At 39.0% G+C, this 19,742-nt stretch overlaps 1 protein-coding gene across 10 annotated transcripts in view; it reads left to right on the forward strand.

The window, feature by feature from the left end:
* The window catches only part of PEX5L (peroxisomal biogenesis factor 5 like), a 250,898-nt gene that overhangs the window by 157,364 nt on the left and 73,792 nt on the right, over positions 1-19,742 (forward strand). For 7 of the 10 annotated variants that reach the window (XM_060298388.1, XM_060298385.1, XM_060298387.1 and 4 more), the window contains 3 exons: positions 5,404-5,598; positions 8,711-8,837; positions 10,371-10,467. In XM_060298388.1, the coding sequence (XP_060154371.1) occupies positions 5,404-5,598; positions 8,711-8,837; positions 10,371-10,467 (419 nt within the window). The remainder of the gene's footprint in view (positions 1-5,403; positions 5,599-8,710; positions 8,838-10,370; positions 10,468-19,742) is intronic. The other 3 variants (XM_070045479.1, XM_030862953.2, XM_030862972.2) reach the window with 1 other exon arrangement.

Here is a 19,742-nt window from a genome sequence, read left to right on the forward strand (position 1 = left end):
GTATTTTTTATCTTCTTTTCTGTCAAAAAAAAAATATATATATATATATTTATATATATATATGTCAAGGCAGAAACACTATATTTTTGTTAATCCCTAAGGATTATAGTTCTTTTTTAAAATTATTCCAGACCCACAATTTATATCTCAATATGCAACATAATTCACATTATTATACATTTTTAAAAAGGAGAAACTTTAACATACGAACATCTTAGAAAGAATTCTAACATGGTCCAATAATTTTATAGCTAAAGTTTCTGGGCAAAAGGTATAGTTATCATTTTCTGTCCAAATTTTTAATAGTCATTTTAAATGGAACATCATTGCAGAATAGTATGAAATTACATTGTGAAATCAGGACAGTCATTGAACATTACGTGCCTATCACATCCCAAGCATTATGTATGTCTTTACACTTAAGGAATGGATAATAAACAATCTTGGAGTAAAATATGGGGCAGGACCTGCTTTAAGTTGTACCAAGTCAATCAAATAGAAATTTGAAGAACCTTGTATTAAGATGAGAGGCTTTTATACTCGGCATTTTCTTCCAATGAAAAAATAAATCCAGTGTACCACCGTCTTGACAAGTCTTTAAATATATAAAGAATATAGTTCTTATATAACTTAACACAAAGTAAACAATATAGCAATTATCTCTTCCAAAGGTCAGTCAAATGCAGGGTTTTTTCTCTCTGACCCTAAAAGAACATATCAATCTTCTACCTCATAGAAGTTCTAAATTGTAATTTTGTTCTTAAGTATTTCAATTTTTTTTTTTTTTTTACTTTCTGCTTGTTTCTACATTAACTTTTGTCATCCAGTGATGATGACTTCAAGCTGATCAAATAAGGATGTTTTCCGTTTTTTTGCCATTAACATCCTAAATTATCTTTTATTCTTCTGAAATCTAGGTAGACAGTTAATTCCTCGACCCTCTTAAACTGTGTCCCTAAATGGTAGGTAGACCAAGATTGCTAATACCCTTGATTTTTAAATGGCAAATATATATTTACACAGATGCATGTAAAAAATGCTCTGACAGTAACTAGAAAATAGATATTTTTAAGATATTGCTTATGTTATAGGACAAGTAATTACTATAAAACTTGCAATAGTAACTTCTTGTCCTATAATCTCCCAAAAATATAATATATGTCAAAGTACAGGAAAGACTCTTCTGAAAAGCAAGAAGAATAGGGGGTCCTTGGTTTACATTTATCAATCTACATAATCTGAAAATAATGTATCCATAATCTTGAGCTATTAAGTGGACAGTTACTATAGAAACATTTTTCAAGATTTAAAAAATAAGAGTATCACTCCTTGGTATGGGACCTGTATACCTATCAAAGAGACCCCTATATATAATGGAAAAGATACCCTTAACAAAGTTCACAATGCCATCACAGCCACCTAATTAAATATCTTAACTGCAGAATTAGTGTAATTTTTCCAAATACATTTTTATAAAACTCAAATAGCCATGAACCCAATGGCATGCCACTTTAGAGAACTTAGAAATTTGGGAAGTAGCTTTAATTATGTATTCCAATAAAAAGGCAAAAGTTGGTTGAATTATTTAAGTCCAATTTATCTATTTGACATCACTGGCAAAATCCTTCCTAAAGGAGTTTGCTTTGTAAGCATTGTATTAAAGAATTCCATGTTTTCTGGAATGCCAGAGTAGCTTACAAATCAGAACAGAGATCCCATCAGCTCCTTGCAGCACATTCTGTGACTGCCCCAGTCAGGGCTGTCCATGGTCTGTCCTCTCTGACCACTCCTTGTAGATTTATTCCTTTAGAGAAAGTCACTGAAAATCTGAGGTTCATTATACAGTAGTGGTGTTAATAGCACTGTACTTGCCATTAACGTATCAAATCAGTGCTTCATAATAGGTGCTACCTTATCCTAACTGTTCTAAGCAGCCTCACCTCCTAGGGCCCAAGTAATCTAGTATTCATAAACATCTTCAGTGCCCTGTGGGAGCCTTCCAGTTCAATAGGTTGTGATCTTCAATCATGTGTCCTTGAGAGAGATAGAAACAAATACTTATATAACATATTACATCTTCTATCTTTAGGAAATTCCACCCAGTGGAATTGTTATCAAAAAAAAAAAAAGTTTTTGAGATTGCCAACTATTTAAATTATGCCTCAGACTACCCAAACTGGCAAATAATTGGTAGCTAAACAAAAAATAATCAAAGCCACATCAACAGGGTCAGCACATTGCTTTCAAGTTCACATAAAGTCTAGGGAGAAATGGTGAAGAGCACAGGCTTGGGGGTGATGGGACTGTGTTTGAATCCTCTGTGGACACTGACCTACCAGCTATATTATTTTCCTATTGCTGCTGTAACAAATTGCGACAAATTCAGTGGCTTAAAACAACATAAATTTATTATCCTACAATTCTGGAACTCAGCTGTCCTAAAAATCAAGGTGTCAGGAGGGCTGCATTCCTTCTGGAGGCTCTAAAGGAGAATTCATTTCCTTGCCTTTTCCATGGTACCTAGAATTCCTTGGTTTGTGGCCCCATATTCTATCTCCGAAGCCAACAGCATAGCATCTTCAAGTCACTCTCTTTCCTTATCTCCTCTCTCTCTCTCTCTCTCACGCTCTCTGTCCCTCTCACACAATTGTACACACACAATTTCACTTCCACTATGACAGATGATTATTTTAATTTAAACACAAATTCTGGGACACAAACCTTCATGTGCCTAAGAGAATCTTTAAAATCAGATTAAGAAAATCAGTAGAGCAGACACCCCCTTCCATGCTAAGCTATGCTATCTTCGAACCCCGTATGAAACAGTGAGACCCTTTATTTTTATCTTAACTAAAGTGCACGCCACACGCACACACACACACGCACACTCACACACTAAAATGAGATTTGTCTTTCTTCACAAAGTGAAAGGCTGAACACATCCTTCTATGCTTTTGAAATTGTGTTCCCCAGGGACTCTCTGAGCTTCAAGCTTGCCATTCAACCTCCAAGGCACCCCCTTCATCAACTATAACAAATAGGGCCTTTTGTCTGTGCCAAGCAGTTGTTTCACATTTGCTGGGAAAAGAACAAAGGAACAGAGAGCTCAGAACAAACTCAGGAAGTGCTGAGGACAGTTTGGAGGGGAAAAAACGTTACTGAGGCAAGTTTGAATTCACAATTCAGTCTTTGAGCAATTCATTTATTCTGAATGGTAAGAAAGATATAGAATTAAATTAATACTCATCAGTTATTATTCTGTAACAAATGTACTTCCTATATGCAAGCAGACGAGTCCTATGTAATTTGTTTCTAAAAGAAGTGTAGGAGCAAGTGACTGATTCGTAATTGTTTGCACAATTAGTAAAAAGACATATATGGCATTCCAGAGACTGTTATCCACTTCCTTCCTTCTGTTATAAGGAAATCACGGTGGGCCTATAGAACCCCTGCCAACACAACCGTGGCCTGGAAATTTCCATTTAAACATTCAAAGGATATGAAATGTGTGGCATCCTAGCCTACCTTGGCTGCTTGCTGCGCTTACACTTTAGACGTCAAGCCAGGCAGCTGAGCTCGGAAAGCTACTCTTTTCCCCCCACATTCAAGTACTTGCCGGCCACAAAATACTCCTCGTAGCTCAGAGCATCTTGCATTGGAAAGTGGTTCCTGTCTCCTCAGGAAGACTGGGACAAGATAAGCTCAGATGAGATGACACTTTCAGGCCTTTTTATGAAAAATTTACTTCATAGCATCTTCTGTAGAACCAATATCTTGTCTCATCCTCCATTTTATTCCCGGTGGTGTTTCCTCTTTCTGTCCGTGTATGGATCTGACTCTTGCCTGAAACAGAGAGGAGTGGGGAAAATAGGAGAGCAAGAAAAAGGAAAAGGAAAGAAAAGCATCACAAATTGGCCACCAAAGAATGGAAATAATATTTACTGAATACCTACAGTATGCCTGGCACTTTACACATTTGACTTACAGATTAGATAATTTAATCTTCCTATCATACCTAAAGGACAGACTTGATTCTGCATTTTTCAGATGAGGACACTGAAACTCAGAGAGGTCAAGAAGCTTACTCCAAGTCACACAGCTAAGCGGTGGTAGAGCCAGGTCTTTCCACTTCACCATTATAACATCCAACTGTTGTAATTTGTAACTGAAATCAGAAAGCAAGATTACTGAGAGTAAAGATTCTATCCTAAGAATCCCGTAGGATGGTTAGCTCATGAGGAGCTCAGCGTTCAGTACTAAAGAAATCCTGGTTGTGAAATTAATTAAGCCCTGGCCCTGCCTTGAATGCAAGTGGGAAATAGATGGAAGAGTGTTGAGATGTCAACAAAAATCCATTTCCTACCAAGAGACAAGCCGGGAGATCAAAGAGGAGAAGGAGAGGTGCGGAGGTTGTAGACGGTGCTGGGAAGGGTTTGCACAAGGAGTGTCCCTGTCACTTGAGTAGCTTTCCTAAGCTAGCCGAGTGAAGAGACCCTAGGTCAGGCCAGTTCAGAAGCCAGCCCCCCAGGTGCCGGGGCTGAAAGAGAGGTAGGGCTGGAGGGACTTTTTCTAATAGGAATTTTCCATTTCTCACAATGAGTTAGTCAAACACTTGCACTTATGAGAAACAAGAATGAAGGGTTACAGAGCTTGCCTTTTTAATTCTCATTTGCCTAGTTTGCATTTGAACAAATTATTATTTCTGCCTTCATTAGAGTATTTAACACAGTGTAATCGACCTGCTGGGAAGTAAAAGTGTAACCATTTTATGGTTTGTTACACTGAAATTTAAATTTGCATATTAAGCACCAAAGGCATTAACATGTGTACCCTATTCATTAACTATGGATTATAAAATACCTCTCTAGTGTGAGCCCAAACAGCAAGCTGTTTTCTGATTGAACTGCTTAATTAAATAAAAGATTATTAACAGCATTCCTTTATACCCTGGATACTTTAGTAGTTTGAAATTAAAGCACAGAGACATTCAGAAACTACCAAATCTTCCTCATCACTGTTTTGCAAGCATCTCTCTGAATATGATAGATTGCTCTGGAAAAACTGCACTCTGAAATAAACCTCTTTATAAAGCAAAGCCATAAAGTAAATAGTACCTGAACTCAGATTCAATTTTATCATTTTAATTCCGTTCAAACCTTCATCACTGGTGAGGCTGGTCTAAGTCCTGCAGATTTCTACCGTGACAAATAAAGGAGGACATGCAGCAAGCTTCCCAGTCTAAATACAAACTATTTTTATAAATCAGTGGTGAGCTAACTTAATTTGGTTCTTCTAACCTACACTACAAACACAAAATCCTTCTGCACCCAACTGAAACCTATTTTTAAAAAACAATTTCAGAGCAGTGAGTGAGCTTCTCTTAACCTCTTCCATCTTTGATAGTATTGACCACAGGTTTAGATCTCCTTGACCTGAGTGAACCCGTCTCTCAAACCCAAACCAAAGCCAAGAAGTTGGAGACCTCATCGAAAACCTCATCCCTCAAGAAAAAGGTTGATGGGCCTGACCTCATCAGTGCGGATGCTGAGCAGAGAGGCCAGGCTGTCCGAAACCCAGAGACGGCATCCCTAGACTTAGGTAAGGCAATAGCTCGTGTCTGCTGCTGTTCACTTGTGCTTAATACAACAAGGAAGTTCTACAAATGACATTAAAACCATGGACAAACAGTAGAAAAGATTAATTCTATGTAGGAAACTGGACAGGACACACTTCTTTGTGCTTAGATTAAATAGCAGTTGGGGAGCTCAACTTTGCAGAACTGGTGTGGATTTATACATTTATTTGTACAACCCATGTGTATTGAGTTTCTGATAGATGGCAGGTACCACACTAGGCACTGGAGTTACAATAAAAATAAGACATGAATCTTGCTCTCTAGGAGAATTCAGTCTAGAGGGGAAGAGAGTCTAGAAAGAGAAAACTCTAACCCAAGGTCCGGGAACAGCCAGAAGGAACAGTAACATGTAACATGTGTGGGGATACGTCCAATACAATAATAACAGCTGCCATTCACTGATGACTTACAATGTCCAGAACTGTGCTTCGTGATTTACATATATTAGCCTGTTAATTCATCACAACTCTTTGAAATGAATGAGGAACCAAATTTTCAAATTTAAATAACTTGCCCAAGATCCCAGTTAGTATGAGGAAGAGCTGGAATTTGAGCCAAGCTCTAATTAACTTCAAAGCCTGTACTTCTCTCCACTGTACATCTTCCCGAGAAAGGAGACCTTAACCTCAGATCATGGAACCAGTCAATTAAGCTCCCCTTTCTTAAGAAAAAGAAAGGTAACAGTTATTTCAGAAAGCCAAGGGAAACATGGATGGGTAAGTATCCATAAAATGAGCATATTAGTAACTTATCCATAAAGTTACAAAGGTTAAAGGGGATATACATATATGTAAAATCGCTTAGCACTGTGATATATACATGTTAGATGGCCATGGATTAATTTATTCATTTGTTCAGTAAACATTTCTCTAAATATCTGTTGTGTTCCATACTATGTGCTGGAAATACAAAGATAAATAATATAAGCTTTCTGCCCCTTAGTAAGCATACAGTCTAGTGGAGAGATAGAAAAATGATTAATATAATTATAATAAAATATGTACTATGTGTTGCAATAAAGAAAAGCCCAGGTTAAGCCCCTCACCCAGCCAGGGGGTTATAGAAGGTGCCTTATAGGAGATACTATATGAGCAGTCTTGAAGGTTGAGTAAGAATTTGCCAGATGAAAAATATGGATCAGAGAGAGGTGGGAAGGAAGGGGCAGGGCATTCCTGATGCAGAAGAGAAAGGGAGTCACACACAAGTAGACAAACACAGAAAGATGCCTTTTCAAGCAAATACAAGCACTGCTACAGTATTCAAGAACGATAGAGTACTGAGAAATAAATCTGAGCGTCACCAGGGGTCAGATAATGGGAGTTCTTGGATGCCAGGTCGTTAAGTTTGTGGGGAGGGCAGGGTTGAAGGGTTTTTACTCAGAGGAGTGACATCAACAGATTCTATTTTAGAAAAAATTTTCTCTTTTGGATGTGTGGAGAAAGGAATGGAGGCAGGGAGACAATACAGGCATGTAAGAGAGTGACAGAGGGGATAGTGAGAGGCAGATGAGTTCAAAAATAAATAAATAAAAACAAGACTTGTGGACTGGGTAGATATATGCATGCCAGCAAGGAAGAGATATAGAATGTGCCAAACTCTGTGATAAGGGTACAAGAGGAAAAGGTGGGGGGGGGGGGGCGGGGGATGTCAAGGTGGAAATTGTCAAGTTCAGTTTTGAACCTGTTATATATGAGGAAACTGTGGAGCTTCTCTGTAGAGATGTCCAATGGACTGTTAAATGTGTAAATCTAGAACTCAGGAAAGAGAACCAAGCAGGAAATAGAGATTTGAAAGTCAGAAGCCTATGAATAGCCATCACAGTCACGGGTGTAGATGAGCTCACCAAGGACAGATCACAGAGAAAGGGAAGAGAACCAGCACGCTGCTCAAACTGGTTGCACACACAGGATCTGCGCTCCTCTGCCACGTCACTTTTTGAGGCCTGTCTCTCTGGAGGAAAATTTTATAATTATTTCCTCATCATCCATGTGCTCTAGGCTTATTCCATTTCAATAAGTGAAATTTATACATATGCATAAGGGTATATTGTTAAATACATTACAATATAATATAATAAACACATAAATGATACTTTCATTTCTCTGCTTTTGAGAAAACGCCTTGTGAAGAAGTCATAAAAATTCTTAGTTTAGGGGGCTTCCCTGGTGGCGCAGTGGTTGACAGTCCGCCTGCCGATGCAGGGGACATGGGTTCGTGCCCCGGTCTGGGAGGATCCCACATGCCGCGGAGCGGCTGGGCCCGTGAGCCATGGCCGCTGAGCCTGTGCATCCGGAGCCTGTGCTCCGCGAAGGGAGAGGTCACAACAGTGAGAGGCCCGCATACCGAAAAAAAAAAAAAAATTCTTAGTTTAAACGACTTTAGAGGACACTGACTGCAAACCTACCTTTTTATAAACGAAAAAACTGGCCTCTAAGGTTGTCTAAGTGGATTGTTCACAGTCACACACCTGTTCATGAGAGGGAACCAGCCAGGTTCTTTGTAAGAATTCAGCCACAGGGAGACAATGGTCCTAGCATACACTAACTTTCTCCATTGCTTCCTTCTTCTCTATCCCCATTATAAATTCCCTTCTTTGGTGAAAAATTAGGTAGTCTATAACAAAACCTGTAAAAAGTGTCCCAGTTTCTTCCCACCTCCTTTTAATAACAAGGCTCATCTCTTTAAACAGAATTTCTTTCCAGAAATGTGCCAGAAATGCCTCAAAGCCACCTCTTAGCTGGAGGCCCATAGGATAGTACTACATATGCTCATTCTTTACCAGATCCCATGGGCTCATACACAAAATTTAGAATGCACCCAGCTCTTGAAATAAATTCAGGTAAAAAAATATACTTGATTGTTTAACTGTAAAAGCATTCCATTTCTCTTAATAGGTCTCATATTTATTTAGTTATACACGTTTTAATTAATTTTCTTGCAGCCTTTGGTCTTGGGGTAGAAGAGCATCAGTTAATTAAAGTTCACTTGTATAAGACTTCTCAGTCTTAATCTGTCTTCTTCTCTCTGCACCTCGTATTCTCCTCCGTCCCCCTCACCCCCTTCTTGTCTCCTTAGTAGACATTCAAACACAACTGGAAAAATGGGATGATGTTAAGTTTCATGGAGATCGAAACAGCAAGGGACATCCCATGGCAGAGAGAAAATCAAGCTCATCTAGAACTGGATCAAAAGAACTTTTATGGTAAGATATTTTAATATCAGAAAATAGCCATAAAAAAACGAAACTTTGCCATTTGCAGCAACATGGGTGGACTTGGAGGGCATTCTGCTAAGTAAGATAAATTAGACAGAGAAAGACAAATACTGTATGATATCACATGTGTGGAATCTAAAAAATATAACAAACTAGTGGATATAACAAAAAAAGAAGCAGACCTGCAGATACAGAGAATAAACTAGTAGTTATCAGTTGAGGGGGCAGTATAGGGATGGGGGAGTGGGAAATATAAACTATTGGGTGTAAGATAGGCTACAAGGATGTATTGTACTACACGGGGAATAGCCAGTATTTTGTAATAACTGTAAATGGAGTGTAACCTTTAAAAATTGTATAAAGTTTTTTTAAATTTTAAAAATAAATTAAAATTTTTTTTAAAAACTAAAAAAAGAAAATAGCCATTTATGTGTCATATACTTGTCTACTGAAATAGCCAAAGAATTAAGTCAATCCAGATACTTGCTGCCATTTATAACGTCCTATTAATGTTAATAATTGTGGCTTCTAAAACTAAATTATTTCATCTTAATTGTCAAAAATTCAGCCAATAAGGATTTTGGTAGATTCATAATTTAATATTCAATATTTGTCCAATATTTGTTGATAATTTTCTGAACATGTAACTGAGCCAGTCAATCAAAATATGTGCATGTGTAATTTTACATATGTGTATATTCAATGTACAACATGAATAATAGTTAAATTAAATGTTTTTGGCTACACAGGTAACCTCTCTGACTTTCTTAATCACCATTGTCGGATAATGCACTAATTAAGTATATTCCATGGATGCCCATGAGAAAAACTAGCCACCTGAATTTTACCATGTTTTTTTTTTGTTTGTTTGTTCTTTTGTGGTACGCGGGCCTCTCACTGTTGTGGCCTCTCCCATTGCGGAGCACAGGCTCCGGACGCGCAGGCTCAGCGGCCATGGCTCACAGGCCCAGCCGCTCCACGGCACGAGGGATCTTCCCGGACCAGGGCACGAACCCGTGTCCCCTGCATCGGCAGGTGGACTCTCAACCACTGCGCCACCAGGGAGGCCCTTACCATGTTTCTAAAGCTTCCTAAAGGACGGCATGTTTCAGCCTCCGGTTGCCCGTCACACATCTCCATTTATTATGACATTTCAAATTCTATATAAAGATCAAATCTCACTAAGACACTTTGTGAGAAGCTCCCCTCCCCACCCAAAAATTACTTTTTTAATGAAGCAGAACTCTGTAACAAAAATGGTTTTGCATTTATTTACTCTTTGCATGTAACTGACCTGCATTCTAAATCAGTCAGAGAGAATAACACCTAACACATTGCAGCCACTTAAATTCCAAACGTGGTCATTATAATGGAAATATATGTTATCTTTTTCATCAAATGTCTGTTGAGAGCTTTGTTACCATGGTTCTCAACGATCCAAATTAACCAGATTTCTTGACTGGGTTTCTAGGTGAATTCGCTTCTCAATTTACATTAATTTCCTCCATGTGTCCCTTGTAGGTCCTCAGAGCACAGATCTCAGCCAGAACTGAGTGGTGGGAAAAGCGCCCTGAACTCTGAGTCGGCTGCAGAGCTGGAATTGGTGCCTCCAACGCAGGTAACAAAACCAATTCCTCAGTGCACCTATCTTTACTAATAGATAATTTATGTCATAAGTATTTAAAATTTCACCAGAAAAATCTGAAGTAATTTTTCCGTATTTTCTATTTCACATGCTTTCTCACTCAGTATTTATCTCAATGCTTAAAATAACTGATGAAAGATAGATAGACAGATTTGGCTGGAAAATGTGTCAATGAACTCACCATGTACTTAGCACTTTTTCCTTGTTCTACCACTTACTGTTACATTATTTTCCAATACAAAATCTGTTCTACTCCAGTATTAGCACAATTTATGTAACAGGCACAAACAAGAGGAAATTACATCTTGAGTAGTCATTCACAACTTTGCCCTACAGACCAAGGTACTCACACATCAGCATCCTGACTGTCACATTAAAATAAATTTGTTGCTAAGGAATAAATAATTATAGTATTAGCAATCATGATAATACTAAGAACTACCATTTGTGAGTACCCTCTAAGTATTAGGGACCTTGTGCTTTTCATATATTATATCTAATACTCAAGTAATCCTGTGAATTTTTATTGGACTCACTTTAAAGGTCTTTGAAGAGTCTTGGTAAAGTCAAAATCCTTTTACAGGGGCACCCAACTAATCACCAGTGGAAGTAGGGCATGTACCAGACCTGTCTGTCTGCTACTTGACCCTCGACTCCAGTGTAACTGGTTTGCCTGTGACTAGTGACTTTGGCTGGGCCAAGAAGGGCCATCAGCCTCAGTGTTTTCATTTGCTCAAACACTTTGCAAGGGTACAGCCTTGATCTCTTAAGAAATGTGTCCACGTTCACGCATCTACAATCCAGTTGGAAATAAGTGGGATGAAATGAGCAAGAGAGATTTTCTTGAGTTTACTAGATAAGGTATTGAAACTAAGAGGGAAGATATATTGTCTGAAGTGAGTAAAGGGATAAGTATGATAATAGCAAATATTATTGAGTGCTATGAGAAGGCCTTCTAATACATATTAATTAGCTCACTTGATCCTGACCAATGACTCTATGAGTTAAGTGTATTTTATAGAGGGGGAAACTAAGGCACAGTGAGAGTAAGGAAAATTGTCGACGCACTCACAACCAGTAAGCGGCAGAGGGCAGGAGGACGCAGCTAGGAAATGGAAGGCATCTGGAAACCTAGGCCATTAACAGCACCTCCACGTGCACCTCACCCTCCACAAGAGACAGGCGGGCATTACTGCTCCCAGAACTCAGTCAGAAAACAAGTCAGCTAACTTCCAGAACAAATAACCCTGGGAAGCTTAATGAATTGTAAATGTAGCGTGAAAATGTATTTTCTTCATCTTCATTCTGAATGTATCTTTTTAAAAAGCAAATTGATAACATTTATTAGAGAAACGTTTCTTGATAAGTGCATTAGAGATTTAGACTCAGCTAAATAATTGGTACTGTTTCGTAAACTGGAATCCTTGGAACAATTTTTTTTATTTGTTTGTTTATTTATTTATTTATGGCTGTGTTGGGTCTTCGTTACTGCACTCAGGCTCTTCTCTAGTTGCGGCAAGGGGGGGCTGCTCTTTGTTGCGGTGCATGGGCTTCTCATTGCGGTGGCTTCTCTTGTTGCGGAGCATGGGCTCTAGGCACCCGGGCTTCAGTAGTTGTGGTTCGCGGGCTCTAGAGCGCAGGCTCAGTAGTTGTGGCACATGGGCTTAGTTGCTCTGCAGCACGTGGGATCTTCCCAGACCAGGGCTCGAACCCGTGTCGCCTGCATTGGCAGGCGGATTCTTAACCTCTCTGCCGCCAGGGAAGTTGCTGGAACAATTTAATATAGCAGGAGAACACTAGTCTCTGCAGCAGGGTAAGACATGGCACAGGTGGGCTCTTCCACACGGAGGTGGAGGGAAGGAGGATCAGCTGGGGTCCTCGGTTGCCGTGGAGACCCACAATGCATTTATCTTATTATTCCAATGACTGCTACTCTCCCGCTGGTTGTCTGATTTCATCCCACCACATTGTCCTTCCACTTACCCACCGGTGTGCATTTAAGAAAACACAATGTGCTTTGGAAAATTGTATGAGATACCCAACATTGTCCTCCAAAATATAATGTAAAATGCCCTGAGATAGTTCTGTCTAGATAAATCATAGTGAATTATTTTAGAAGGTTACCAATTATTTGTAAAGCATTCATCCCTTAAATTGTTTTCTTAAAAAACACTGCATGTTTACTTAACAAGATTTGCCTAAACTAAGGAAATTTATAATCTCCTAGTTTTAATTCCAGCCTATGGTTAAATAGGAAAATTTCATGAATTTGGGATTTAATCATCTAAAATATTAAGTCACTCAAATGGAACAAGAAGAGAATAGGCTCATCTACTTGTAATAAAAGACAGAAAGGTGTTTTTACTGTTAGAAGCATACTGCTCTTAAATATATGATCTCTTTATATAAATAAGATGATGAAATGGTATAAAAATTCGACTTAAACTGACTTGCAAACTATTCAAGGAAACAATTTCAGCTTACCAAAATTTGTTACTGCTCCAGTCACTCAGATGGTTCATAGGAAAATCAAGGAAATATCTTCTCCCTCAAGCCAACATAAATTATCTTAGTTCAACAGGTGAGGAGCTATTTACAAGCTTTGCTCAAAAATCATATTTCAGAATCACAAAGAGAATGAAAGCTCTCAATGAGAATTCTCATGTTTGTTCATTTTCAAGATAGGGAAGAAGAAAAACATAGACTAGTCTCTTTCAAATAGTGTTTTGAATATAGTAATCAGAGTGGCAGGAGATTATAATAAATTATATAATCTTTGTATATTTAAAGAATAAAGTTTCTTGATATTATGCAAACTGTGTTATTTATATTCCCTGGAGTTAATTATTTAAAGAAATCGTGCAATCTGAAAAATTAAAAAATATTTGAAACATTGAAGAGAAACACAGAAGGTAATGATATAAAATTAGCTTTTCCATAAATGAGATAGTGGTGAGGCAAAAGAAAAGAAACTTCTGCCAGAGAGTGATGGTTCACGCATTTCTTTTTCAAGTCTGGACCCTGGAAAGAGCGCTCCAACACAGGCTCTTGCCGCCCTAAGCTGGACTTCATGAGAAGGTGGGGCAGCCAGGCTCTCCAAATACTGAGTCACACAATCTTGTAACGCTCTGATTTTGCTGATTTGGGCAGAGCAAATGCTTCCTTCCACATTGTCAAAATTCCATCAAGTTGGCAGTATCCCAAACCAGAACAATCTAAACTTTAAAAGTGCAGATATGTTTTCTAAATTTTTAAAGGAATAATGTAAAAGGAAATGCATGTTAATAGAAATGTAAGATATTTCTAATATATTATTTGAAATGTTTATAATAATCTTGGGAATTCATGTTATCTCCATTTCTCAGACGAGAAATGCATCTTAGAAAACAGAAGTAATTTTCCCAAGGTGACTCAGCTAGAATGGAGAGGACCCAGCATTCAAATCACACCCATCATCTTCTAAAGCCCTTGTTCTTCATCATACATCACCTCCTATCAGCCACATCTAGCTTATCCGCCTAAGAGAACTCACAAGACCATCGATTTCCCTTCTCATTGCAAGCCCTGATTATTACTTAGTTTATAGGGTTAATATGAGTTAAGTGATTTTAAAGAATATCACTTTCCTCCAGAAACTTTGTAAGATGAATTAGCATTGTCACCCGATCTGAGGCCATACACAATTTCGTGCCTCGCCTCCCAAATTCATTCTCAACCTCTTACTCTTAGAAATGCTAATGGCTTCCACTTTGTTCCATTTCAATTCAACAAATGAGATTGAATGTCTACTATCCGTAAAGCCATAAGTGAGGCAGTGGAAAAGTTAGAAAGACGAGAGAGAATATAAGAAATATGAAGACCTTTATGTCTAGTAGAAACAATTAGATAGTACACTGTAAATACAGTTTTGCTTTTCGGAGGACAGCACAGGAGCCACATCAATATCCCTTTTCCCCTCCTGACCACACACAGTGAGCTGCCAATGAGGAAGAAAGCAAGCGAAGATGGAAGAAAGGAACAAAGCAAAGAAGGCAGGAAAACAAGAACAGCAGGAAAGCAAACAGGACGGAAAGAAATCTGAAGATCATTTTCAGCATAGTAGAAAATCTACACATACTAGGTACTCACCAAATACTTTTTAAAATGAAAAAATAAGGGATGCTAACAAAAAGGAGAAACAAAATGTTTGTCAAATTACAAAATTCAAAAGTAGAAGCTAATGGTTAAAGGACAGAAAAAAAGGACAAATTTTTATTCTTTTATCATTTTGAGGCTAGTTCCAAAAATAATTTTTAGTTATGCAGTATGCTAATGGACTGTCCATCCCCTTTAAAAATCAGCCCTGACTTGCCTTGGTGTTCCATAACATAGAATTTCATAGTTGGAGGAAGATGGGAACCATGTGCTGCCCACCTTTGCACAAAACTTTGGGAATTTGCTCTTGACACATAAGGTACAGGTTTTTTGTATGCTTTCAATGATAAATGTCTGTTGACTGATTGAGAAAAAATATCCTGACCATCTTAATGAGGCAAGTGTTCAGAAGATCTCTTCTAGCATGAGTCCAACTTGTCTGTAAAAACCACTAAACAAAAGTGTTCTAAACACAGATTTTTTAAATGAATTTCCAAAGTCACACCTTATAAGCGCTAACCAGAAAAATGATAATAACAAAAGCCAAATTTTTGGTGGTTATTTTTCTTTTTTTGGCCACGTCGCCGACGTGCAGGATCTTAGTTCCCCAACCAGGGATCAAACCCGTGCCCCCTGCATTGGGAGGGTGTAGTCTTAACCACTGGACTCCCAGGGAAGTCCCAAAAGCCAATTTTATTGAGCACTTCCTATGTACTGAGCATTTTGTGTGTATTATTTACATGAATTATTGCACTGGAGTCTTACATGGACTCCATAAGCGAATATACACTTGGCAGATGAGAATACTGAGAATTGGGAATTCCCTGGAGGTCCAATGGTTAGGACTCCATGCTTTCACTGCCAAGGGCCCTGGGGTTTGTGAATTAAGATACCACAGGCCGCATGACACAGCCAAAAAAAAAAAGAAAAAAAACAACAGCTGAGGATTATAGAGATTAATTTGTCCAAGGTCACCATTAATAGTAAATGGTAAACCAGGATTTGACCCCAGGCAGAGAGTATGTTTTTTTTTGTTTTTTTTTTTTTTTGCGATACGTGGGCCTCTCACTGTTGTGGCCTCTCCTGTACCGGGGCACGAACCCGTGTCCCCTGCATCGGCAGGCAGACTTTCAACCACTGCGCCACCAGGGAAGCCCGAGAGTATGCTTTTAATGGCCGTTATATAAGGTCTGCTAGTTGTTATATTTTTCTTTTCTACAGTTAAGCAGATCCCTTTTCTCCTTCAATTTCTTTTGGAAAGATGCTGAGCTTTTTTAAAATGTGCTTCTGTGGAAGATCTCTAGCAATTGTATGGAAAGCTATCAACAACTGCTACAGAGGGTAGCCAACAAAATTATGGTAGGACAATGACAGCCACAAATACAGTCATTTGCAAATCATAATTTTGATCACAGTCATAATTTTGAATAAAGAGAACAAAGCATAATATTATTTTTAGGGTTATTTAATTCTTTCTTCTTTCCCTTCACCTAGTGCCGATCATTCAGTGCAATCAACAGCTGGGGGAATTAAATGCTTTCTTCTTTGGAGACTGTAATACCCTAAAATCCAATTAGCTTAAACCAATTAAAATGCTGTTTTTAAAGCCAAGGCATTTCCAGGAGGTTGCTGTTAACTGTGGAGCATTTTTCAAAATCATGCAAAGAAGAAAAGAAATGCCTATATCAGAGTATATTTGTGAACTCCAGAGTTCCACCTACGTGCAACCTACGTGCACATAATGTCAATTTTTGGATCCGAAGTTCTCACAGTGTGGTGCCTGGACCAGCAGTATCAGCATCACCTGGGAACTTGTTAGAAAAGACAAGGTGGGATTCTACGGCCCACCCCACACCTACTGTCTCAGAAACGCATGGGTGTGGAGCCCTGCAAAGGGTGGTTGAACATGACCTCCAGGTGATTCCAATGCATGTTAAAGCTTGAGAACTGCTATTATAGTCATTGTGCTACCAAAATAACGGCAACTCAGACTTACAGGTGTAACTGTCCTGTGTATCATTCCTCTAGTTAAATACTAAGAAATACCTGCAGTTTACAAGCATTATTTATATGTTTTCCCATATTACAGTTTTGCCTGTCATGAAATTAGATGTAAATTTTTTTAAAAAGTGTTGTTCGAAAAGAAGGCTGATCTTCACTATGTGTTATAGACTGTATTTCATTCTCAGTCCTAAATCAACATGTCTGGGCACGCTGCTGAGTTGCTAAAAAGTCCCAGAACCTTTAGATGTATACTACTCTCAGCTTGAAAAGTGCCTCTGTTTACATTCACCACCTTCTTATATTTTATAACATTTACTTAATGCTTCCTTGGGCAAAATAAATGTCTTTAAAATGTGAGGTAGATAATATTTGAATCAGTAATAACATAAAGCTTTTCTATCAATGTGGAAAATAGCACTTACCTAAATAGCAACTGTACTATCAAAATAAAATTTCATTTGCACAGTAAGATTCTATTTACACTTGCTGTTTTAGGCAGAAAAGAGAATGTGAACTGTAAGTCTAGAATCCTGAGAGAGAGATTTTCCTCTTCTTCCTGATATATGGTACGCTTTGCATCCTGTGATTCATAATCCACTTGGGTCATGAAACATTGATGAAGGGAAGCCAGTGACAGTAATGGAGTCCTGTTAGGTCAGGCTTCACAGGAAAGGCAGATCATATTTCACTGGTGAAAAGTGCCTCTAATAAAAGGAGGTGCCTTGGGAAAAAATATTAGTGCTTTCTCTTTCTTCTCCTAATGTCATTCATGACATTATTATACAAATGCACAAAGTTTATTTCTTACTATGTGCCCACATGTTTAAAAATTTATTTGTTTATTTCATTCATGAAGGAACCAGCAGGAAGACAAAAGAGTTGGTTCCAAAAGCAAAGGATTAAGGAACAGAGATGTATATAGCCAGTTGGGAAAGAAATACCAAAATAAGTTTACCAAGTTAGATGTAAGACTGATTAACTTTCTACATGACAGTAAAGTCCTGTCATCTTTGGGGTTAACTTCTCTACCAGGCTATAACACCCTAACAAGCTATCAATTCTAAAAGGCTATAAATCATCTGCACCTTTATATTTGTTAATCAAATATATTGTCACCCAAGAGCGTCAGATGAGGGTTGAAGTGGGCTGAATGGTGGCCCCCCAAAAGATATGTTCACATTCTGATCTCTGGAACCTGTATCAATCTCCCCCTTCCTGCCTCGATTGTCTGGGTTAGAATAAGGTAGTAGCTTCCACAGGGCCCAGAGAATACGGGAGGATGCTTGTTCATGATGGCCACTGGGTCTGGCCCACCAGAGAGCAAGGCACTGATGCCAGGGCAGGCCCCGACCAGCCCTCATGGCCCTCCCGTTTCGGACCACAGGCGCTGCTCCAGAGGTCTCAACCCTGAGCTGCTCACAGGCCTTGCTCTTTACTAGGCACCCCACCTGGGCATCCTGCAGCCACTCCCCACCCCCAGAACCAGGGCTTGCTAGCACAGAGCTCTGCCACTCCAGGCGCAGGACGAAAAAACAAATCCCTCCCAATCTCCTATAAACCCTCTTTAGACTCCAGACTGGCCAGGAGACCTTGAGAGAAATATCTTTAATTCAGTCATTCATATATTCCCTGACAGCATATTTTCAAGCAATATTTGCTGATTTTTTATGGAGCACCAACTATTTGCAGGAGATGCCAGGGATACAGCAGGGAATAAATATATCAAGGAGGAGAAAACATATATTAATGTTCAAATAAATTAACCTTTCACATTCATTAAAGCAAAATGCAGTCTAAGACTGTTATTTATGCTCAGAAATTTTCCTATTACTTTATTTTTATTTTCAGCCCACATTCTTTTAGACGGCTTCTTGGCTAACACCCTCAACCATGCATGAAACTCCAAGGGACAGCTTTTCTATGTTTTGCATCTTCCTAAAGTGGCCAGTTGAGCACAGCCTCCTGTGAGAGGCAGTGCGTCCAGTGGTTAGGCACATGGCCCAGAAGCACCAGCCCTACCACTTAACTAGCTGTGAGACTAGGGGCAAGTTTTAGTTAATTACTTAATTGCTCTCAATGCCTCAAAGTCGCAGAGTTAATGGTAGGACCCACCTCAGGCTGCTGAAAAGACAACATGAGTTGTAGTAAGTAAAGGACTTGAAGCAGCATCTGGCATTTAGTGAGCCCTGGTATTCCCACTGTGTAATCATTAAAGAGGGGGGTTCCTCCTGAGGACCGGGGATGGTGGAGAAAGAATGAAAAGCAGCTGAGCGGAATAGATGGTAAGTGCTGGGTGAAGAGCAAAGTTTCACTATAGTTTTGGTTCTCAAACATGACTGCTCTTCAAAATCACCACAGGAGCTTTTCAAACTTAATATAATTTTCAAACTTAATTTAATTCCTGGGCCCCACCTTCAGAGGTCACTTCATTGGTCTGGGGTGGGACCCAAGCCTGTTCAAGTAATTCCCATAGAAGTGGAGGCTGAGCATCCTTGCAGGACAGCAATGTACCATCTGGCCGAGGAGCCACGCCTGCCCTGCAATGAAAGGGGGCGGGGGACTCCACTCCGGGCCTCTCTCCTCCTTCTCCCCAGACCTAGCTGCCTTAGCAGTGCAATCCCTCCTCCCGCAGTCCATCCACAGGCATCCTTGGGACATGCATCACTTGTCAGGCCCTGGGCTTGGGAGGGGGCAGTACAAAAGTTATCAGACAAAATCTTATTCACGTGGACCTCACAGCAGAGAAAGAAAATAGAGAAGAAAGCAAGCAGTTACGTGGAGAAATATCGAAACACTATGAATGCTCATAGAGCTCTAATCGAAGTACCGTATATACTTACTAGGAAATCCCTGGGGAAAGACTGAGGTAGCTCTGTAAGTATGAAATGTGGAGACTCTCCAAGGTACATTGTTGAATAGAAAAAGGTAAACCACAGAACAGCACACCATTTATGTTTCAAAAAGCTTTTTGAAAGACGTTGCGATATTCTATCTATGGGTGCATAAATATATGTAACTTCAAAGAAAAAAGGTCTAGAATTACACCTCTTATTTTCCATGATTAATTTTTTTTCAAAAAGAATGTATTCATTGTTTGTGAAATTTAAAAT

The sequence above is a fragment of the Globicephala melas genome, chromosome 4, assembly GCF_963455315.2.
Source record: "Globicephala melas chromosome 4, mGloMel1.2, whole genome shotgun sequence".
NCBI classification, from domain to species: domain Eukaryota; kingdom Metazoa; phylum Chordata; class Mammalia; order Artiodactyla; family Delphinidae; genus Globicephala; species Globicephala melas.